This window comes from Kogia breviceps, chromosome 19, assembly GCF_026419965.1.
Source record: "Kogia breviceps isolate mKogBre1 chromosome 19, mKogBre1 haplotype 1, whole genome shotgun sequence".
NCBI lineage: Eukaryota > Metazoa > Chordata > Mammalia > Artiodactyla > Physeteridae > Kogia > Kogia breviceps.
Window position 1 is genome coordinate 14231211 of NC_081328.1, and position 24657 is coordinate 14255867.

General features: G+C 39.7%; 1 protein-coding gene across 10 annotated transcripts in view; it reads left to right on the forward strand.

The window, feature by feature from the left end:
- Positions 1 to 24657, forward strand: part of SSH2 (slingshot protein phosphatase 2) — a 242957-nt gene that overhangs the window by 115102 nt on the left and 103198 nt on the right. For 2 of the 10 annotated variants that reach the window (XM_067022151.1, XM_067022152.1), the window contains exon 1: positions 17509 to 17842. The exons of 4 other annotated variants lie outside the window; for them this stretch is intronic. Coding sequence is in view for 1 of the 6 variants with exons in the window: in XM_059046272.2 (XP_058902255.1) it covers positions 17715 to 17842 (128 nt within the window). In the remaining 5 variants the exon portion in view is untranslated. Of the gene's footprint in view, positions 1 to 17356; positions 17843 to 24657 lie in introns of those variants that run through there. 4 more of the 10 variants (XM_067022150.1, XM_059046272.2, XM_067022147.1 and 1 more) reach the window with 4 other exon arrangements.

The following is a 24657-nucleotide window of genomic DNA, read 5'->3' on the forward strand; positions in this document are numbered from 1 at the left end:
TATTTAATGTTTTAATTTGTCATAGGGTTAAATACAGTGTTTTAACTCTCTCTATTGGCTTGTTTCCCTCATCTTATAAACAGGGTCAGGTCTTTATCAGACTAAAAGAAATTAAAATATAATTTTAAAATACCATCCCATAACCTTGTTTTCACCTCAAACTACAAGTTTATTTCGATTTCTTGAAAGGACAGTCTGTATTTACTGCCTCCTTTGTCAACTCACATTCACTGTTTTTTTTTTTTTTTTTTTTTTTTTTTTTTTTTTTTTGTGGTACGCGGGCCTCTCACTGTTGTGGCCTCTCCCGTTGCGGGGCACAGGCTCAGGACGCGCAGGCTCAGCGGCCATGGCTCACGGGCCCAGCCGCTCCGCGGCATGTGGGATCTTCCCGGACCGGGGCACAAACCCGTATCCCCTGCATCGGCAGGGGATTCTCAACCACTGCGCCACCAGGGAAGCCCTACATTCACTGTTAAACCCATGAAATCTGACTTTTTTTCCCTCCACCACTCAAACTGCTGTTTGTTAAGATTGCCACTGAGTAATTTTTGATCCCCATCTTAAATGACACTATTGACCATTCTTCTCTGCAGTTCTCACCTCCTTTGGCTTTCTTATCATCATTCTTTGCTGGTTCTCTTTATACCCTCTGCCCATAGTATCCCAGTTGGTTTCACCGGCAGTTCTTACCCTGTTCATCTCTTTTCTTTTTTTAACATCTTTATTGGAGTATAATTGCTTTACAATAGTGTGTTAGTATCTGCTTTATAACAAAGTGAATCAGCTATACATATACACATATCCCCATATCTCCTCCCTCTTGCGTCTCTCTCTCACCCTCCCTATCCCACCCCTGCAGGTTGTCACAAAGCACGAGCTGATCTCCCTGTGCTATGTGGCTGCTTCCCACTAGCTATCTATTTTACATCTGGTCGTGTATATATGTCCATGCCACTCTCTCACTTCGTCCCAGCTTACCCTTCTCACTCCCCGTGTCCTCAAGTCCATTCTCTGCATCTGCGTCTTTATTCCTGTCCTGACCCTAGGTTCTTCAGAACCATTTTTTGTTGTTGTTGTTGTTTTAGATTCCATATATATGTGTTAACATATGGTATTTGTTTTTCTCTTTCTGACTTACTTCACTCTGTATGACAGACTCTAGGTCCATCCGCCTCACTACAAATAACTCAGTTTCATTTCTTTTTATGGCTGGGTAATATTCTGTTGTATATATGTGCCACATCTTCTTTATCCATTCATCTGTTGATGGACACTTAGGTTGCTTTCATGTCCTGGCTATTGTAAATAGAGCTGCAATGAACATTGTGATACATGACTCTTTTTGAATTACGGTTTTCTCAGGGTATATGCCAGTAGTGGGATTGCTGGGTGGTATGGTAGTTCTATTTTTAGTTTTTTAAGGAACCTCCATACTGTTCTCCATAGTGGCTGTATCAATTTACATTCCTACCTACAGTGCAAGAGGGTTCCCTTTTCTCCACACCCTCTCCAGCATTTATTGTTTGTAGATTTTTTGATGATGGCCATTCTGACTGGTGTGAGGTGATACCTCATTGTAGTTTTGATTTGCATTTCTCTAATGATAAGTGATGTTGAGCATCCTTTCATGTGTTTGTTGGCAATCTGTATATCTTCTTTTCAGAAATGTCTATTTAGTTCTTCTGCCCATTTTTGGATTGGGTTGGGGTTTTTTTTTTATATTGAGCTGCATGAGCTGCTTGTAAATTTTGGAGATCAATCCTTTGTCAATTGCTTCATCTGCAAATATTTTCTCCCATTCTGAGGGTTGTCTTTTCGTCTTGTTTATGGTTTCCTTTGCTGTGCAAAAGCTTTTAAGTTTCATTAGGTCCCATTTGTTTGTTTTTGTTTTTCTTTCCATTTCTCTAGGAGGTGGGTCAGAAAGGATCTTGCTGTTATTTATGTCATAGAGTGTTCTGCCTATGTTTTCCTCTAAGAGTTTGATAGTGTCTGGCCTTACATTGAGGTCTTTAATCCATTTTGAGTTTATTTTTGTATATGGTGTTAGGGAGTGTTCTCATTTCATTCTTTTACATGTAGCTGTCCAGTTTTCCCAGCACCAATTATTGAAGAGGCTTCAACAGCAATTTTTAAAGTAACTCTCCTCTTTTTAGGTTTTTCAAAAGCATCCGACTTTATTTTCATAGAAATAAATTATTTTCGTATTCATACGTAATTGGTTTACATAATGTTTCATTAAATTATATAATTATGATTGCAATAGGAACCAACAGGTTTTTTTGGCGGGGGGGGGGGTTGTTTCTGTCACTTTTTTTTTTAACATCTTTATTGGAGTATAATTGCTTTACAATGGTGTGTTAGTTTCTGCTGTATAACAAAGTGAATCAGCTATACATAAACATATATCCCCATATCTCCTCCCTGTTGCATCTCCCTCCCACCCTCCGTATCCCACCCCTCTAGGTGGACACAAAGCCCCAACCTGATCTCCCTGTGCTATGTGGCTGCTTCCCACTAGCTATCTATTTTACATTTGGTGATAAATATATGTCCATGCCACTCTCTCACTTTGTCCTAGCTTACCCTTCCCCCTTCCGGTGTCCTCAAGTGCATTCTCTACCTTGGAACCAACAGTTCTTAAAACAAATACAAATATTCTTGATGAGCATCCAACTTGTAAAAGCAGAAGTGAACAGGCATACTAGAGAGGAGTAACCTGTTAGGCAGGGGCGTCTCTGCTACTATGGTAGGATGCTTTACAGAGAGAATGGAGACTGTCAGTTACTCCAGGAAATTCCTTAAAAGTGAACGCTGGTTAGCAGTTCTCATAAAATTGCCGTGATGATGAAATGAGATATCATTCATTTACATAGTTTGGCATGATGCTTAGCACACAGTAAATGCTTAATAAATTATTTACTATTACTAAGAACATTTATAACCCACTATAACCTTTATAGAAGGCATCTTGAATAAAAGCATTAACCAGACAGCTTTGGGTAGTGATGAGAGGGGAGGAATAGATTTTTCAAGTTAAGTGAACAACATCTGCAAATGCAAACCTGTAAAAAGCATGCAATTCAGGGAGGAACATTGGGTAGTTTGGTGGACTGATGGCCATTTTTTTTCACATATCTCATCTGTCTCTCCTGCTTTACAGGGAGCTGTTTAGTATTTAATTATATATTCATACTTCTTTGAATATCTCACACTAACATGGTACCTGGCAAAATTGGCATTCACTGTTTTGGTATGCCTCTATTTACCCATCTGTAAAATATAAACAATAAGTATAGTATATGTCCAAACATAAATTAACATTTAGGACTGTAAAAGCCGTATTTTGAAGGTTCAGCATAAGAAATTTAATATTCTGCTTCCTAGGGTTCCTTTTTTTATTATTACAGAATTTTCCCTAGATTCTTAGTACTTATCATTCCAGTACTTATTATGCCCATGTAAAAGAGTAAGCAGAAATTTTTTCGTAGTTAATGCTTCAGTTTGACTAACTAAAGCTCTCTTTCCCTTGAGATTTTGTAAAAAACAGGGTTCTTAGGGGAAAACATGGCTACCCCTTACGGGTTTTATTTTGATGCAGAGCAAAATTTGAACTCCCTTCAGAGATGTGAACTTAATGTTTGATGGACATCCATCATTCAAGCGGTATCACTCTATATATTTCGATATCAATATTGCTCTTTGGAGATGGGGTGGCTGTGCAGAATTAAGATGCCTTTAAACAGGGATTGCATCTTTACAAAGAACACTTATAGCCCACAAAGACAAGTATTTGTGTGCTTTTTTTTTTTTAAGTGATGAAATTTCTTCTTGAGAGAATTAACTTTTTTTTTAATAGATTTATTTTATTTATTTATTTTTGGCTGTGTGTGTTCGTTGCTGCACGCGGGCTTTCTCTAGCTGAGGCTAGCCGGGGCTTCTCTTTGTTGTGGTGTGCAGGCTTCTCATTGTGATGGCTTCTCTTGTTGCAGAGCATGGGCTCTAGGCGCGCGGGCTTCAGTAGTTGTGGCATGTGGGCTTCAGTAGTTGTGGCTCGCGGGCTCTAGAGCGCAGGCTCAGTAGCTGTGGTGCACGGGCTTAGTTGCTCCACGGCATGTGGATCTTCCCAGACTAGGGCTCGAACCCGTGTCCCCTACATTGGCAGGCAGATTCTCAACCACTGCGCCGCCAGGTAAGCTCCTGACAGAATTAACTTTTAAATGTGTATTTAGGTGCCACTTTGGATTACATTCAGCTGTAAGAGTTTCCGCATGGGGCGGGGGTGGGGGGGCTATGTTTTTATTACTGTTTAATTAACTGTAACATTATATTTAATCATCCACTTCTGTTCTAGTAATATCTAGAATAAATTACACCTGATAATATTATAAGAAGAAAATAACTCTTTAACTGTAATTCATTCACTGTTAGCTAAATCTGTCTGTCACTAGGCTCACACACAAAGCCCAAAATTTATTTTCTATGATATAAAAAGGACTATAATTATAAGTAGTGTTCAGCAATCAGTAAATTTCACTGACTTATTTTTGACAATCATTTATCATGTCTTTTTATTTGCTCAATTTTCAAAAGTCAGCTTGTACATATTTTAAATTTTAATTTAAAATGTTAATTAAATTTAATTTTAATAAGTACACAATTTTTCTTAAAAATTTCTTGTTAAGAATTGTGTTGATGCAACAATATCTCTCATTTCCTAAAATGGAATTGCTGTTTTTAACCCAACATAATCCTTTTCCTTGAAGGACCTTCTTTTTGGAAGGCAGTATGCTGTAATTTAAAACAGTCTTCATTAAGCTTAGTTTTCTCTGAATATGTTACTTTACCTATAAAATTATGAAAATATCGACCCCAAAGAGTAATTACTATTAAATCAGGCCACTTAAGGTAAAGTACTTCACAAACAAATGATAAATAGTGTAATTTCTGGTAATGTAGTCATTTTTTAAATGCCACTAAAACAAAAAGATTTTTAGTTCATTGTTCTCAGTTATATGAAAAGAGCACTGGTATTGAAGTTAGGAGGCCTATGTTTGTACTGGTTGCATGACTTGACACAAGTAGATTCATTCTTTGAGACTCCGTTTCCTCTTCCTTAAAAAAAAATTAGTGTGCTTATTGTCAGGCAAAAATAATATACAAATATGAAAATACCTCAAACAGTAGGCAAAGTACTATTGTGTAATATTAAACCACAGTGGTATTTATTTTACCAGTAGTGAATGTCTTTTGTACTAGTTCTTCTCAAGATCAACTTGTAGCAAAGCATTTTCCTGAGATAAGTTCATTTAGAAGGTTTGTGAGAGGGACTCTAAAAATCTTTTTAAAACATTTAAAAGTATTGCTCTTCTAATTTTTTAGTACACTCATTTTATTAGGTGTGCTTATCAACCATAAACAGTTTTCCATTTGGGGGCTTAAATCATGGTGAGAAAGGGATTACAAACAAATCACTTTATGAACTCTCCAGAAAAGGATGGAAACGTCAAAGCTGAAATTGCTGCTTTACAAGATAATGGCTCTGTGAAGATAAATCTTAGAGGAACTGGTCTTTTCTCTTTTTATTTGTTACATACCATAAAGTAAGAGCTTAAACAGTAATTAGACTATCAAGCCTAATTATTGTTTTCTGTAAGTATACTTACAGTATAGATCCTTAAGCATCTGAAACCAGTTGATGTCCTTCCTCACTGAGATTTTTAGACAAAATATGAACTAGAGATTTTGGGGGTTTTTTTTCCTAATATTTTATTATTTTTTAAAAATGTAAGGCTTCCCTGGCGGCGTGGTTAAGAATCCGCCTGCCAGTGCAGGAGACACGGGTTCAAGCCCTGGTCCAAGAAGATCCCACATGCCGCGGAGCAACTAAGCCTGTGTGCCACAACTAGTGAGCCTGCGCTCTAGAGCCCGTGTTCCGCAACTACTGAAGCCCGCACGCCTAGAGCCCATGCTCTGCAACAAGAGAAGCCACAGCAATGAGAAACCCGCACACGGCAACGAAGAGTAGCCCCCACTCGCTGCAACTAGAGAAAGCCGACACACAGCAATGAAGACCCAACACAGCCAAAAATAAATAAATAAAATTAAAGGAAAAAAAAATGTAAACACGCAAGCAAGTTGAAAGAAGTATACAGTAAACACTCAAATACACATCCCCCCTGGATTCACAATTAACGTTTTGCCGTATTGGCTTTATCGTATATCTACTCATCTATCCATCCCTGGACTAGAAGTTTTTAGCAGGAAAACGTTTTTATTTACTCTCATGTGTATTTTATATAGCATCCTTAAGAAAAAATTTTTTTAAAGTTCAATGCTTTTAAGCTGTAATTTTCTGAATGAGTTTATATTAAAGAAAAATATTCCACATGCATAATATAAACACATGAATGGAAGGATGAACACCAAATTCAGGAGAGTAGTTACGTGCATAGAGGAAGGGGAAAGTGCTCTGAGAGAAGTTCACAGGGGGCTTCAAGTGTAATGTTTTAAAGTCTGAAGAGTAAAATGTTAGAACATGATCCTGCTGTCTACTGAGTATCTGGCTGTGTGTTATCCTCTCTGTTCTTTGCTGTATGTTTGAAATATTTCGCAATTAAACATTAAGAGAAAGAGTTGCTACCTAGTCTTCTTTTCCCCTGGCAAAGTGTTTTTCATTTCACTTAAGATCCATTGTCCAGTTGGCCTTCCAGCTGAGGTGGATTGAATAGAATCGAGCAATACCATATCTCTTCTCAGTTAGTTGATGTACTAGCTGAAGAATGATACAGAGTACCCCCTTTCTACTGAGAATGGAGGAGTGTAACTTTTGCATCCTTCTTGATTTTTGCATAACCGAGGCAGGGAAAAGAAAAAAAGAAAACTTCCTGTATCGTATTTAAATTCCATGAAGATATCTGAAGGTTGTTGAAAAGTACAAAATTGTGTATAACTGTGTAATTTTGCTTGTTCACCTGATTTCAGAGAAGAAAGACATGGAAAGTGAAATATGGCCAGGGAAGCTGATACATGAAAGCTTGGAGAGATAATGATGCTGCTCAGCCAGGGCCTGGAAACTTGATCAGGCTAAACAAACTGCATAGTACTAAATTGCTTGTGAAAGGGCTGAATCAATCCTGCTGCGATTTGAACTTTTGGCTCCTGAAAGTCTAGAGGAGGCTTGAAAATAAAAATAAAACCCTTACATACTGGATTGTGTTCCAGGCCCTCTGCTGTATTCTCTGTATGAAGGAGGCATCTACCCAAAGAGCAAGAGGCAGCCGAAAGATGAGGCAATGAAAAGGAGTCCTAGGGATTTCTCCCCATATCAGGAGCTCCCAGGGAGAGAGACCCTCTGTCATTAACATATTGATTCCTTCAGGGAATATTTATCCAGAGCCCTAAGCAGAATATAGTGGGGTGTGGGGTAAAGGATCAACCAACCAGAATATATTTAATGCTTATGACTTGCCCGGCACTGTGCTAGGCTCTACGAAGTACACAAAAGAGAGTTACTGTACGTGATTTGCTTCAGCAGAGAGATAAATTATGTGGCATGTGTGACATAAAATAGAGAATAAGACCTTGAATAACAATACAAATTATAGTGCTAAATGAGGGACTTCCCTGGTGGCACAGTGGTTAAGAATCTGCCTGCCAATGCAGGGGACGTGGGTTCAAGCCCTGGTCCAAGAAGATCCCACATGCCGCGGATCAACTAAGCTCGTGCGCCACAACTACTGAGCCTGCACTGTAGAGCCTGCGAGCCACAACTACTGAAGCCCACTCACGTAGAGTCCGTGCTCCACAGCAAGAGAAGCCACTGCAGTGAGAAGCCCACGCACCGCAATGAAGAGTAGCCCCCAGTCACCGCAACCTGAGAAAGCCTGCACGCAGCAACGAAGACCCAACGCAGCCAAAAATAAATAAATAAAATTTTTTAAAATAAATAAATAAATAGATAAATTCTAAAGGCGTTAGAAAAGAGTCATAGCATACTATAAACCAGGAATTGATCATTGGACTTAATCAGAAGGCCTCAGTTCAAATCCTAACTCTGACACTTGCTATGTAAACTTGGGCAAGTCTCTTAATTTTTGAGCCTCAATTTTCCACACCAATAAAATGAAACTGATAATCCCAGCTAGCTCTATTTACCTCTACACAGGATTTCAGTAAGAATCAAGTGAGGATGTATGTGAAAACACTGTAGAGTTTTTAATTAATGAAAGAACTGAGAATTGAACCAGGCCTTGAAAATATTTTATACGTGGATAACCTGGATAAAAATGGTCTCAGAGAAGGAATAATTTGAACAGAGAGGAGAGGGAGACTCAGATATAGGAGGACAGGATAGAAACCACCTAATTATGGCAAGGATTTGTTTTGGGAGAATGGGTAAAAAATAGCTACACTGATAGTGTTGGAGAAGGGATGGAATTGAGAATAATATGCCATAATGGCTGGATTACAGTAGGATTTAAATTATGGAGGATCTGGGACTTCCCCGGTAGTGCAGTGGTTAAGAATCCACCTGCCAATTCAGGGGACACAGGTTCGAGCCTGGTCCAGGAAGATCCCACATGCCGCGGATCAACTAAGCCCATGTGCCACAACTACAGACCCCACGTGCCACAACTACTGAGCCCACATGCCACAACTACTGAAGCCAGTGCGCCTAGAGCCCATGCTCCGCAACAAGAGAAGCCACCATAATGAGAAGCCCACGTACTGCAATGAAGAGTAGCCCCCACTCGCCACAGCTAGAGAAAGTCTGCACACAGCAACGAAGACTCAACGCAGACAAAAATAAAAAGAAAAGAAAAGGAGAAATAAATAAATAAATAAATTATGGAGGATCTGAAGGCCAGAAGAAGAGCTTGGACTTGATCTGAAAGGGAATAAGGAACTATTGGGGGGTTTTAAGTAGGAAATTATTATAAAAGGGTTTAACTCATTTTGATAATCAGTATTTAAAGTGCCTGGCCTTAAGGTGTTCAGGATTTGTCCAGTTGTATTCAGTTAGTCTGTCAATAGTATGTTGACAGATTGAATTGGACACATCTCAGCTTAGATGAATGGATCTGAGACTGGATGAATTGGACACACCTTAGCGTAGAGTCTAGGCTTCTTATCACCTAGACATTAGTCTGGTTCATCTTTTCCTTAACTGTAGCAAGGAACGATAATACCTGCCCAGCTAGTAGGTTTATTTAAAACATCAAATGAGATGATGATCCCATGATTATCCACAAATACATTAAATGCCTCCTTCATGTAAGATGCTGTGTATAGAAACACTAGGGAAACAAAATAATGTTTAGATATAAGTGCTTTGAAAAATGTTTTGGGATGAATAGGAGTTTGAAATACAGAGTTCTAAGGGATCTGGTAGCAAGAAGATGGTATACAACAGCCAGAAGATCATCTTACTGCTATATTTAGTACTGGGTTAGGTCCCTATTATTGTCAGGACCTGCTAGCTATAGCTAGGATCAAGTAGAGGAGAAAACACCAGGTGCAGGAAGGTAGGTATTTAAGGTCCTCAGGAGTTCTTCCTGTTGGCAGTAGACCTTTTCAGACTTAACCTGTTCGGTAGTGAACCTACATAATCATGCAGACAATGTAGAAGACTGATTAACAAAACAGGTTCTGGAGCCAGAATAACTGGCTGAGTTTGAAATACTACTGTATTACCTTAGGCAAATCATTTAACCTCTCTGAGCCTCGTAAAGATAATAATAGAATCATAGGGTTGTTTGTGAGAATTGAGATACTGCATGTAAACTCTTAATAGAGGATCTGGTACACAGTGAGTGTCAGCTCAATAAATATCAGTTATTGTTTTTACTTTCAAGACCTTCTCAGCTCCTCTAGATTCTGTATTATGTTACTCCCAAATTTATTTCCCATTTTTCTGTCTCTGTCTCACTCCATTTCAGGACATTGACAGTATTAGGCCACATTTGGCTCATTCACCTATAATGTCTTCTACATCATTAGCATCAAACAAGATCTTAAAACATCTTCTGGGGGCTTCCCTGGTGGTTCAGTGGTTGAGAATTTGCCTGCCAATGCAGGGGACATGGGTTCGAGTCCTGGTCTGGGAAGATCCCACATGCCGCGGAGCAACTGGGCCTGTGAGCCACAATTACTGAGCCTGTGTGTCTGGAGCCTGTGCTCTGCAACAAGAGAGGTCGCGATAGTGAGAGGGCCGCGCACGGTGATGAAGAGTGGCCCCCGCTTGCCACAACTAGAGAAAGCCCTCGCACAGAAACAAAGACCCAACACAGCCATTAATAAATAAATAAATAAATTTTAAAAAAATCTTTTGAATTAAAAATTGTCTTCAAAATAGTTTATGTACTATATTTTTTACAGTCTAAGTAATTCTTTTAAATTAATTGTCTATAATATAGTTCTTCATATTTTTCTTTATAATTTAGTATATTTCTCTAGTTTCCTTAAGCATGTTTTACTTTTCTCATATTGTACACGTATACATATGCATATGTACGTATATATACATAATTGATATATATATATATATTTTTTAACACAGTATGTAAAAGATGTGTAGAGGAGAATCTTGGACCCTGAGTTAATTTAATAGATCACAATGTGGGAGGAGACACAAAGATTCCAGTGGAAAACAAAAAACTAGACCCTTTAGGAAGGCAATTTGATTATGTCTCCCGATTCCTAAGATGTTTAAAATATTTTAACTAACTGCCAATTCCACCTCTAGGTATCCATCGAACAAATATATTCACATGAATGCCCAAAGATTGTGTGAAAGCATGTTCATAGTGATACTGTATATAATAGTAAAGACTGGAAACAATTTAAATGTTCATCAGTAGAGGACTATTTAAATAAATTATATATAATTGTAAAATAGAATACTATGCACTCCTTTAAAAGAATGAGGTACATCTTTATAAAGATGGAAAAGTGTCCAAGATATAGTGATAAGTGTGTGGGGAGCACAAAGCAGTATAATATGCATAATATAATTATGGCTTGTGTGCATGTGTGTTTCTTAAAGAGCAGCTACAATATATTAATGTTTGCTTATGCAAGGAAAATTTCTGGAAGTATTAACAATCATCCCTGGGAGTAGGATGATGGGGATGAGAAGAGTGACTTTTACTTTATCTTTCTGAATACTGAAAAAAAAAAAATGTTTTTGAGCATGTGTTTAAAAAATTTTTTTAATGTTTAAAGAGATTGTGAGGATTAAATGGTTAAATGTTTTGTAAGGTGTGTTGGATGTGAAAAGTGATCTATAAATGCCTATTATTTTTACTAAACAATAGAGTGTGAGGTTTTTGTAACCTGAAGAAAGCAGCATTTCAACATCTCTTCCTACTAGAGCATATGGTTAAGACTATGGGGGGATGAGTGCCTTAGATCTGCCTCTCATGGCGTTGATAGGCAGATCTTTTCGGTATTCCCATTGCTCTTATGGTGGAAAGTTCCATAGAAAGGATTGGAAGGGCTCAGTGACATTGTTTAATCCAGTGTTTAAAACTATTGTCAGATATTCTTTTAAATAAAACTATTAGCCTAGTAGTGATTGCAAAACTTGATCGCTTTTAAGAGCCTTTGTTTACAGAGTTTAGTGTACTGTATTGAATGAAGAGTGCCTTTGACTAAGTGTAGCAAGATACCTCTAGGTACTGTCTGGGCAACAAGTTTGAAAATTAGGGGTATTATCTTGAGAGTTTTATCCTAGCATTTTACAGATTAACAGGAGACAGACTGTTGTGCTACGCTAGGTAACAGGCTTTTTGTTTTGTAACTCTTTAAAGTGTTGGCTTTCTCCCTTTTGACCCTCAGGAGATTAATTTACTATTTATTTCTCTACATCAAGCCCCTTAGAGAAAACATAAAAATACAAATAGGTCTTCTGATTGGTATAATTATTCTTTCTTATGACTAGGTATTTAAAAAATAAAGTTATGTAAGTTAATACTATTATTTCAAAGCTTAAAAAAAAAGAAAGCAAAATCCCAGTAAGCACTGCAGATCTTATGTTACTACAAGATGGCAATATATAATTAACTGCCTGGCAAACAATAATAGTAAAGACTTCCTGAATGAAATGGTGGTATATAGGGGAAGTTTATTTGTATTTTAATTTTCATTCATTCATCAACTTCTCATCCCAAATACAAACAAATACAATGCTTTCTGTTATTTGAAGCTGATTGGCCAATTTATGGATGGTAATAATACAAAAATTTAGTGCTGTCCTGTTTACAAAACACTTGTGTCTGTGTATCTTCGTAAACCTGGGAGGTAAGCATTACCATCCCACTTTAAGATTAAAGGAATCAGGGCTGGAACAGAGTAAGTTTTGCCTGTGGACAAAGTAGCTAGAGTCTAGAACTTTCTGATATCAGAGTCATTGCCATTTTAACGTTGCCTGCTTTAGCTGTTTTTCAGGTTGGTTGGAAAAGAGCATGGAGGATTATCTCTAGTCCAACATTTTCATTTTCTCAGTGAATAAACTAAAATGCACAGTGGACTTTACCTGAAGGTTGCCAGACTGACTTCAGAGTCCCCTTGCGCCCCCCACACATGCACACACACGCTTTCTGAACAACCTAAAGAAAAGCACATAGGTCTTTTACCTCAGAGAAACACTCAAAGGATAAGATACATGGAAGAGTTAGAAAAGCAGAAACATTTTAATAAAAATGTAAAAATTTATTATAGTGCTGTACTCTGATCTAAGATTCTTCATTGAACTGGAGCGTTCAACTCCCTGATTTTATTCCTGAAGGGCAATCTCCTCAACCTTTCCCTTACCTCTCTTAAGCTTACAGAGCCATTAAGGCCAAAAAGTAGATTTTTGTGCCAGGCACTCTTTTCAGTGCTTTATATGTGTTAATTTAATTTATCCTCCCAATAACTTCATAAATTAGGTACTAATACTGAGCCCTAGATTAAGTAGTGGGCTTCCCTGGTGGCGCAGTGGTTGAGAGTCCGCCTGCCGATGCAGGGGACACGAGTTCGTGCCCTGGTCTGGGAAGATCCCACATGCTGTGGAGCGGCTGGGCCGGTGAGCCATGGCCACTGGGCCTGCGCGTCCGGAGCCTGTGCTCCGCAACGGGAGGGGCCCCAACAGTGAGAGCCCCACGTACCGCAAAAAAAAAAAAAAAGAAGATTAACTAGCTATTTAAAGTTCATAGCTATTGGTGGCACTAGGATTCAAACTCTTCCGATTAATTCCAAGGCCAGAGTTTGTTGAGGTTTTGTTGTTGTTGTTGTTTTGCGGTACGCGGGCCTCTCACTGTTGTGGCCTCTCCCGTTGCAGAGCGCAGGCTCCGGACGCGTAGGCTCAGCGGCCATGGCTCACGGGCCCAGACGCTCCGCGACTGGGATCCTCCCGGACTGGGGCACGAACCAGTGTCCCCTGCATCAGCAGGTGGACTCCCAGCCACTGTGCCACCAGGGAAGCCCTTGGGCTTTTTTTAATAAACTTAAAAAAAAATTATTTTTAAAGTTCTTTTAAAAATTAATTAATTAATTAATATTTATTTTTGGCTGCGTTGTCTCTTTGTTGCTGCGTGCAGGCTTTCTCTAACTGCAGTGAGCAGAGGCTACTCTTCTTTGAGGTGTGCGGGCTTCTCACTGTGGTGGCTTCTGTTGTTGCGGAGTATGGGCTCTATCAGCACACGGGCTTCAGTAGTTGTGGCTCATGGGCTCTAGAGCCTGTGCAGGTTCAGTAGTTGTGGCGCATGGACTTAGTTGCTCCACAACATGTGGGATTTTCCCGGACCAGGGATCGAATCCGTGTCCCCTGCATTGGCAGGTGGATTCTTAACCACTGTGCCACCAGGGAAGTCCAGCCTGAGTTTTTAACTGTTGGGCTGTACTGCTTTGATCTAAATGACTGCATTAAGTGGATTAAATCCATTTTTCAGGATCTCCGGATTGGATGAAATTTCTTTCCTAAGGTTCCCGACTCTCCCAAAAACAGATCTTGGGATATTTCCTTAGGGTTTTATTATCCCATTTTACAGATGAAGTTAAGTGACTTGGCCAAAATCTTAGATTATTAAATGACTGTGTTAGAACTAAATTTAGGTCCTCTGGTTTCTAGCCTGCAGTTTTTGGTACTATAACATTGTCACATTTTAGCTCATTAGCTATTGTCAGTTCAAGTGATCCACCCATGTTGAAATTTTGTTACAGCAACAAAAGCATGTTCACATCCTTCACATTTCACCTTTGGACCAGTCCTGGAGTACAGTTAGGTCCGTATGCAAGTCTCTGGTTTTATACAGTTTTACAGTGTTTATACCTTATGGAGGGACACATGGAAACATAGTAATGGAAGTATCTTATAGATATAAGAGACATCTATTACTTAAAAAATTTTTAATGCCATTAATATATAAGTCTACAAAAAATTTGGTCATAGCTAATGCTGTGAAGAGCCAAATTAACATTTTAGAATATTCATATTTCTGATCCTTGAAATAGTCAGCAAATGACATGACAAAATTCATTTCAAATCTGCTAAATTCAAGCAACAGTATAAAGAAATGCAGCGATTTTTCTTCAGGGCCTTTGTGCAGATTTTTTTTTAGAGAAAGCCCCTTCTGACTTCATGTGGAGTAGAAAACTAGCTTAGTTTATTTCATGCTGCTCAATTTAATTTGGAATCATTTTTGAATTCCTAGATGCTTGGGTACAGAGAACTTGCTCCCTAGAGCCTTGTTTCCTGACATTGGAGAGTAAAGGATTAAACTGAGCTGAAACTAAATTGATTGACATTTTGACACTCTGCAGATTGTGAAAAGAAACGGAATTTGTTCAACTTTTTGAAACAGTAGTAGGAAGAACTATTTCCTTAAAGGTACCTCAGTCTGCAGAGATGATTTTTTTTTTTTTTCCTTATAAACCAAGAGGCATGTTCTAGCACTTTCCCAATTTTCTATATTACAGTTCAAAATGAGAATTTAACTTTGAAAAGCTTTTGAAAAGGCCTTGATGGGGGTGTTAAAATAGTCTCCTTTTGTTGAACAGGCACTGACAGAAGTCTTTTGAGGAGAAACAAAGGACTGTGCACTTATGGGGTGTCACTATAGGAACCTATTTATAAAAGACAAGTATACATATTTATGAAATCTTTATCTCTAGAGTTTTTAAATGCCAGAGATATTAAGTGTTGCATTGAGTAAGATACATTTCCTGCTGAGTTCTTTTTCCGGCAGATACAAATGATTACCATGACATCATCTTTTCCTAAACGGCGTCATTTAAGTGTTGACTTCAATGAAATCCTATCACTGCTGTGTCATGAAAGGAACTGGACTCACCTTAACAGTGCTGTTCCAAACAGCCTGCTACGGTTTTTTTGCTTTTTGTTTTTTTTTTTAATCACCGTAGGAGGCTGTAATAAATTACAGCCTGGAAGAAGTTTCAAACTGGCAAGTTTGCCAGATATTTAAAGCAATTTATTTTGGGGTGTATCAGCAGATTTTTTCTTACACTGCCATTTGGGTGCCTGCTGACATAGCCTGAATAAATCTTTCAAAATTTCCTTCCTCGAGATGGATGTAGATGATGATGCACTGGACTCCGAAGTCCAGACCTTTCATTAGCTCTTCACTTGCCAACTAGTTCCTTCTTAATTTAGATATATATTTCTGGCATGAGTTTGCAATATTTCCAGTCCCTCAGTGCCTTGGCAACAACTTTGTTTTATGGAAGGATCAACTAACAAAAGAGGGATTCTGGTTGTAGACATAGAATTTATAGTTTAGATTATTTCATTACTAGTGTTTTGAAAATTGTCAAACTTCCCAATAGGAAAAGAAGTCTGAAATTTTATATAAAACAAAGACTTATTTCTTCTTGATTCTAGCATATGCTGCATATGCTGAGTAGTAAAGTGAGTCCTTCCTAATTATAGTCTCTTTTATAATTCTAATTTCTCTTATAATTTTTTCTCATGATCTCTTATGATAGTGAAATCGCTTTTTAAAAAATTATTAATTTTTGGCTCTGGAATTCCTAAAGCAACTTATATCGATGTATGTTTTAGTCAAGTATTCATAAAAGCTAAAAATACTGATGCCCCAAAATACTTGTTCTGATGAGACAGTAAGGACAAGAGATAAGGGAGGTAACTTTTTTTTTAATTTATTAATTTATTTTTGGCTGCATTGGGTCTTCGTTGCTGCGCACGGGCTTTCTCTAGTTGCAGAGAGCGGGGCCTATTCTTCGTTGCGTTGCGCGGGCTTCTCATTACGGGGGCTTCTCTTGTGGAACACCAGCTCTAGGCACGTGGGCTTCAGTAGTTGTAGCACGTAGGCTCAGTAGTTGTGGCTCGTGGGCTCTAGAGCGCAGGTTCAGTAGTTGGGGCGCACAGACTTAGTTGCTCCGTGGCATGTGGGATCTTTCCGGACCAGGGCTCGAACCCGTGTCCCCTGCATTGGCACTGCACCACCAGGGAAGCCCAGGGAGCTAACTTTTACTGAGTGCCTGAAGGGGGCCAGTCCCTTTTGTAAGCCACTACACATAGCATAGTGTGTAGGTGAGAGAGAAAAGAGATTCTCTTTTTACAGAGCTGGTCCCTGTTCAAGTGAAAGGCACTGCTCAGCGAGTTGTTAAGGAAAATCATAAAGCATCAGGGAATAGGGTTTGGTGGGGAAAGCCCTGATCTATCAGGAGTTATAAAACGGGAGTTCCTATCTAAGTCACTTACAAATAAGATCATCTGGCTAGACCCTCAGTGTTTCCACATCGGTACAGTGAGGATATTATCTCTAGCCGTCTTCCTCTCTAGATCATTTGGCACATTTGTCTCAACCAGGCTGTGCAATGGGATTACCAGGGGAGCTTTGAAAAATACTGACTTCTAGATCCCAACTTTAAGAGATTCCGATTTGATTTGTCTAGGGTGCAACCGGGCATTGGGATTTTTAAAAATCTCCACAGGTGGATTCATATGTGCAGTTAAGGCTGGGAATCCTTGGTTTGGAGGATGGTTAGTAAATTTATTTACAAGCATTAGCAGATGTTATCGACAGTGTAGATAGACTTTTTTCCCCATCACAGCTTCAACTATTAAAAAAAAAAATCCAGTTTATCTCAGCATTTTCCTAGCCCGTAGCACATAGGAAGCCGTTGATAAACATTTATTGCATTTGCGAGTGTACAGCCTTTTAAAGTTTTAAGGTCATTTGAAAAATGGGGTTTGTTTGAGGTTCATGCATAAAGCGGATTAAGAGGCAGGACCTTTCTGTTGAAACATTCCAATGAAATGCGAGCCTTTCTGGCCCACCCCCCGGCTCCCTTCACTCCTTCACCCAAGCCGAGGTGGCTTGGGGCCGACCCTTGTTCCCCAGGCTCCGACGCCGGCAGCGGATCCGGCGGGTGCTAAGACCTCCGGGGCGGGGCGCCCGCGGGGCCCGACCCTCTCGGGTCTCAGGACCCTCCCCGCCTGCGCTCTCAGCCCCGCCCCGCCCCGCCCCGGACGCGAGTTGGGGCGGGCTGCTGGAGGCACCCGGCCGCCGGGACTCCACAGCCGAGCCCCAGGGCTACGGCAGCTGCTTCCGCGCGACCCGGCGGGCCCACTTCTGCCGCCGGGAGTCCGCGCTGCCCGCGCCTCCAGTCCGGCGGAGCCCAAAGCGAGCGCCTCGTGCCGGAGTAGGGCGGGGGCCGGGATGCGGAGCTGTGCGCCTTGAGCCGGCCCCATGACCCTGAGCACGTTGGCCCGCGAGAGGAAGGCGCCCCCCGCCTGCACCTGGAGCCTCAGTGGCCCCGACATGATCCCCTACTTCTCTGCCAACGCGGTCATCTCGCAGAACGCCATCAACCAGCTGTGAGTGCGCTGCGCGCCCTCCCACCCTCTGTGAACGCTCGGAAAGTTTGCTTTTCAGCAGCCGCTTTCCCCCGGCAGTTGGGAGCAAGCAAGGGCGAAATCGCATCCTGCTTGCTTGCAGGTCTCGGGGCGTCTGGGGGCATAGTGGGGTGGAGGGGAAGGGTAATTCTTGGAGGGAAAAAGTGTCCTGGGGGTGGGGAGGCGGACAGAAGAATCCTGTGGGAGAATTTCTGGTAAACTTTGAGAGAATCTGAAAGTGAGGTCGCCCCAGGGAAATTGTCTGTGATGACTGAGTGACAGCCGTATGGCTTTCGGGAGACTTGGGCTGAGGGGCGGTCAGTAGCTCTGAACCGCCGGCCGGAAAAGCTAGCACTCCCCTTGCGGGTCCTGCTGGTGCTCAAGCTCCCGTGTTTGTTGTTTTGTTTTCTTGTTTCAAATAAGTTTGCTTGTGCCCATAGGTTTCTGTTATAAGCCGTGCACGCAAAGAAAGGCAGTTTATTCTTAACACCCCGCTGGCTGTAGTCTGAAATTATTTCATAAAACTGGATTTTAGTAGTTTGGCTCTTTTTCTTTTTGTCTCCGCCTGTAGTAGTACGTGCTAACAACCCAAGCCTGTATGCACACCTAAAATCGCCAAAGTGCAAGATTCATTTGCATCTTTAAATCTTAACTGTTTTCAAAGTCTCTAGAGTTGTTCCTCCCTTCCATTGTGGTTTAGCTATTTCTGAGAACTGTGCTCAAGCTAGTGGTTAATCTTATCTCACAGTTAGGGCAAAGTAGAGGAACTCTCATCTCAGTTAAAAAGGGCGAAGCAGAGGAACTCCCATCTATTCAAGTTGCATCCTTAAACTAGTTGAGTGATTTAGGGTTACTTTTAGATAGCAGCAGTTTGGTCTTTGTAGTGTATTAGCACTCATTCGAAGTAGCTTCAACGAGAGTCACCTACTGAGGTTCTCCCAGACTCCTGGCACTTGAGCAACTTCTCTTTCCCTCCCAGGTCAACCCTAAAGAACTTTGTAGTTTAATGTCCAACAATAGAAACTTTCCATTATCCCTTATTAAAGGTCCCAAGAATAGCATGTAAAGTGATTTATAGATAATCTTAAAGCTAATTTATTATTTTAACTAAATGTTTTGCTCTCTTACCAAATCAAATTTGCATTTCAACTTTTTTCTTTTGTTTTGATTCATGGTGGCACACCGAAAAAACAATATCCGCCTCCCCCCCCCCACCGCCCCGTAGTATCGTGGTTTTACTGTTCTGTATTATAAACTATACAGAATTAAATCAACTGTTTACTTGTATTTTCCCTTTAAAAAAAAGACAATTGGAGTGAATAATCTGAAAGTGGATAAACAATCTCAAAATAAGTGTTAACAATATTTTTTAAAAGGTAGTGGAAGCAACCCACATGTCCATGGATAAACAGAATGTGGTATATAATACAACTGAATATTATTCAGCCTTAAAAAGGAAGGAAATTCTGATATATGCTACAACATGGATGAACCTTTGAAGACATCATACTAAGTGAAATAAGCCAGTGACAAAGTACAAATACTGTATGATTCCACTTATGTGAGGGACCTTAGAGTAGTCTGGTTGCTACTGGGTTGGAGGAGGGGAATGAGATGTTTGTGTTTAATAGGTACAGAATTTCATTTGAGGAAGAAGAAAAAGTTATGGGGATGGATGGTGGTGATGGTTGCACAACAATGTGAATGTATTTTTTGGCACTGAACTGTACACTTAAAAATGGTTAAAATGGCAAATTTTATATATATTTAACTACAGTTTAAGAAAAAGGTTAAACAAAACTTAAAAGGCAGAGCTTCTAAGCTTTGTGGGGGAAAGGAGTTTTGAATCTTGCTTCCTAGTGTGGTCAAGCAAGTACAGATTTCTTTTCCTACTAATTAGTGACTTTGGGTAAGTCATTTGAGTTCACTTTCTTAAACTGTAAAATGAGGATACTGTGGTTCCTACCCCAGAGGATCGTAAAATATTATATGTGTGGTAACAATTTACAAACTATAAACCCCTGCCCAGGAAAATGTGTTAACTGAAATTAAACAAAAACTAATAGCTGCCATTGATTGACCACTTGCCACTGTGCTAAGTTTAATGTGTATTATTATCTCACTTAATCATCACAGCCACCCTATGAACTAATTTATTCTGTTTACAAATAATGTAGCTGAGGCTTAGAGACGTTAAGTAATTACTCAAGACCATATAGCTCATAAATGACAGAACTGTCCTGAGAATCCAGATGTTTCCTAGGCCAGTGCTCTTAACCACTGGAAAAATTATCTTCTGTCTTAGTAGTTGCAAGGTCACTTTTGAGACGTACCTCTTGGGAGTTATCTTTATGTGCTGACGTCTTCAACTTAGTACTGAAAACATTTGCTACACGAAGAGTTTTGCTGCTAAGGTAGACAGTCTTTTAAAGAATTTGCAGAATATTTCTCTTTTCCTTTTTGTCTCTCTTTTACCACTTTTGTGTTTCTTAAGAGAGTTTTGCTAATATTCACTTCTTCTAAAGTGTATTTATTAGTATTGCTTTAGCCATCATTTTTATTTTACATTTATAGTGTTGCCCAGTTCATCATCATTTAAAAATCTTTAGGGGCTTCCCTGGTGGCGCAGTGGTTGAGAATCCACCTGCCGATGCAGGGGACACGGGTTCGTGCCCCGGTCCGGGAAGATCCCACATGCTGCGGAGCAACTAAGCCCGTGCTCACAACTACTGAGCCTGTGCTCTAGAGCCCGCGAGCCGCAACTACTGAAGTCCGTGCCCCTAGAGCCTGTGCTCCGCGACAAGAGAAGCCACCACAGTGAGAAGCCTGCGCACCCCAGCGAAGAGTAGCCCCCACTCGCCACAACTAGAGAAAGCCCGCGCACAGCAGCAAAGACCCAACACAGCCAAAAAAAAAAAACAAAAAACTTTAAAGATCATTCTGAATAAAACCCTAAATTTTGTTAAATTACACACATTTTTGGCACCTAATGCAGAACTTCTTAATTTGGGGTCTGCGGTTACTGAAGCCATGAATTGGCCTTAGAAGCTTAATGAACTCCTTGAGATCATATGAAAATGTTGGGTAAATATATTTTTAAAAATCATATTCTCAAAGTAACGTGATCTTATAAAAGGTTAAGAATCTCCCTCCTGGGACTTCACTGGTGGTCTGGTGGTTGAGACTCCACGCTCCCAATGGAGGGGGCCCAGGTTCCATCCCTGGTCAGAGAGCTAGATCCTGCATGCCCCAACTAAAAAGATCCCTCATGCTGCAACTAAGACCTGGCACAGCCAAATAAGCAAACAAACAAATAAATAAATATTTTTTAAAAAATCTCCTTCCTAAAGGGAAGTATTGTTTCTAAGGCCTGATACAGTAAAAACTTAACTGGTGTGAGCATTTCCCTGTGGTGCTAGCTATGTAAATAGCAGTGATGAATGGGAGCAACTAAAAGATTAAGATTTAAGGTCCTTAAGTGAAGACTGAATTTTAAGTGTAAGCTTGGGGCAAGGGGTACCTTGACACCTGAGTACTCTTAGCCCAGTGGTTCTCTTGTCGTTGCTGAGGACCCACTCATACGAGCTTTTTTTCCTTTTCTCTTTGCTGCCTCACATTTGCTCTGACTTTAGAAACCAAGTAAACCATGTAACAAATCCCATGAGAAGCTGTGTCAGAGTAAAAAGACCACAGTGAGATCTTAGGGGCTTCCCTAGGGAGAAAGTTAATGACCTTTACAGTAAGGCCTTTGGATATCTATTTTGGTGATTTCACAGGCTCTTTTGAATTTCTTGACTTTTAACTGTGTGTATATACATACAGGTGAAATTAGAGAATAGCTTGGGTATTACTGTATTTTATTGGGAATTGTATCATCATTATTAGATTAAGGTCTCCCCTTACCCTTGTGTAAAACTCACCAAATATAGTGTTATTTCTTATGTATTCAGAGAAGAACATTAAGAAGTCATTGAATTAACTCCAGAAACAAAGAATAGTTACTGTCATAAGTGTTAATCCTACTAGAAAAATATATATGAGCAACCCGAGCATCATCTGATCAAACTTCAAGTGTCTTGGATCAGACTGCTCAAATGATCATGAAAAGTTCCATACCCTTTAAGAATCTACACATGTTTTTAAATAAAACAAAAATCTGAACTTCTGAAAAATATGGGAGCCTATGTTATTTTTTTTTAAACCTATGTTATTTTTAGAGAGCCAGCCGTCAGTCTCTGAGAAGTGAAGTTGCTAAGCAAGGGGCCAGGGCTTTTCTAATGTTACTGTTATATGCCAGACAAATAGCTTATCGACAAATAGGTGACTATTTGTGTGTCCTGAAAAGTTCAGGGAAGGATCAAGAATTAGTAGATAAAATGCTGGCAAAGGCTATCATTAAAGCAGTGTTACCATTATGAAAACCGCTGATCAAAAGTCTTGGAACTTAAAAAAAAAAAAAAAAAAATTCTTGGAACTTAGAAGCTTGAGACATTGCTTGATTTGTTAATGAGGTTACCTTGAGCTTTTTATCCTTGACCCAAAATACTTGTATTTATTTACTTGGTTACGTATATGAGTTTGACTTCCTAGCTTCACATCAGTGCTTTCTGAAGCTCAAGCTTAGCAACAGAGGAGCATATTGAGATGATTATCCAAAATGTACCTTTTCATGAAATTGAAAGGGAGAAACAGCTGTATTTTTTGTGTTTATTAGTGATAGTACGAATGCTCTTTCAGTTCTGCTGTATAGTTATTCAAGTGATTTCACATGTGCTCATCTCTGAACTTAAGCTTGCATCAGGATCACCTAGATGGCTTATTGAAACACAGACTGCTGCCTACACCCCCAGAGTTTCTGATTCTGTAGGTCTGGGGTGAGACTAGAGAATTTAAGTTTCTAACAAGTTCCTAGAGGATGCTGATGATGCTGATCCAGGGACCACACTTTGCAAACCACTACCTTAAAGTGTTCCTGAGAGGCAGATTGGGCAAGTCATTATCCACATTTTGTAGAGTAAATAAACTAAAAAATCAAAATGGTGAAGTGACTGCCACAGGGATTACATGATTTGCTATTGGTAGAACTGGAACTAGAGCCAGCATTTCCTGTCTCCAAATCTAGAGCTCTTAACGATGCTGCACTCAAAGTCCTGATGCTTTGTATATATGTGGGAACATTTCTTTAGATAAAATTCTAGCAGTGGAATTTCTGGGTCTGATGGTATGTACCTGTTAAAATTTCGATACATGCTGCCAAAATGCTTTGCAGTTTGCTTTGCCAATTTGCTCATACCAGCTATAAGTAAGAGTATATCTTACTTATATACTCACATAGGTATCTTCACCAACCCTGGTAATATTAGTGATATTAGATAGCAGTTAATTTTTTACTGAGCTCTTACTGTGTGCCAGGCATTGTTTTGAGTACTATGCATATTATCTCATTCTCTGTTCTTAACAACTTTGACTTAGGTGTATCCTCAGTTACACATGAGAGGGGCACAGAGATGTTAAGTAATTTTTTTTTTTTTTTTAAGTAATTTGTCTAAGGTAATACAGCCAGGATGCAAACACAGTCTCACTCCAGGACCCCTGATCTTAAACACTGCTCCGTTTGCGCTTCCCTTACTATTGAAGAACTTTAGGACCCTTTTGTATTTTTATTGGTCTTGCTCATTTTTCTTATGTAATTTGCATGTTTGTACTTTAACCATTTTTCTTTTGGTAGTTTTTTTCATTTTCCTGTAGTACTCTGTATATTCTGAATATGTTTTAAAAATACTTTGCCCAGCCTATTGCTTGTCTTTGAATTTTGCGTCTTGTATAAAAGTTTTTAATTTTTTTCTTTTTTTAATTTATTGGCTGCGTTGGATCTTCGTTGCTGCATACGGGCTTTCTCTAGTTGTGGTGAGCCGGGGCCTACCCTTTGTTGCAGTGCGCGGGCTTCCCATTGTGGTGACTTCTCTTATTGTGGAGCACGGGCTCTAGGCATGAGGGTTTCAGTAGTTGTGGCTCGTGGGCTCTAGAGCGCAGGCTCAGTAGTTGTGGTACACGGGCTTAGTTGCTCCGTGGCATGTGGGATCTTCCCGGACCAGGGCTTGAACCTGTGTCCCCTGCATTGGCAGGCGGATTCTTAACCACTGTGCCACCAGGGAAGTCCCCAAAGTTTTTAATTTTTATGTAGTAAAATCTGTTAGTATTTTCTCTTACAATTTCAGTTTTGCATCTGGCTTTTAAAAACCCCTTCCCACCCACTCCCAGGATTATAAATACTCTTTTGTATTTTTCTAGTATGTCTACACTTGAAAAATATTTCACTCTTTAAAACTGTAATTTGTCTTCATAGACATACCTTGGAGATAATGTGGGTTCAGTTTCAGACTACCACAGTAAAGTGAATGTGACAATAAAATGAGTTATACGAATTTTTTGCTTTCCCCATGCATATAAAAGTTATGTTTACACTGTAGTCTGTAAAGTGTGTGGTAGAATTATGTCTTAAAAAAACCCAATCTGCTTACCTTAATTTTAAAATCCTTTATTGCTAAAAAATGCTAACCCTCATCTGAGCCTTCAGCAAGTCTTGATCTTTTGGGTGGTGGAGGGTTTGAAATATTGCGAGAAATACCAAAAGGTGACACAGACACATGAAGTGAGCAAATGCTGTTGAAAAAATGGCACCAGTAGACTTGCTCTACTCAGGGTTGCCACAAACCTTAAATTTGTTTAAAAAAAAAAAATGCAGTATCTGCAAAGCGCAATAAAGAGAAGCACAACAAAACAAGGTATGCCTGTAT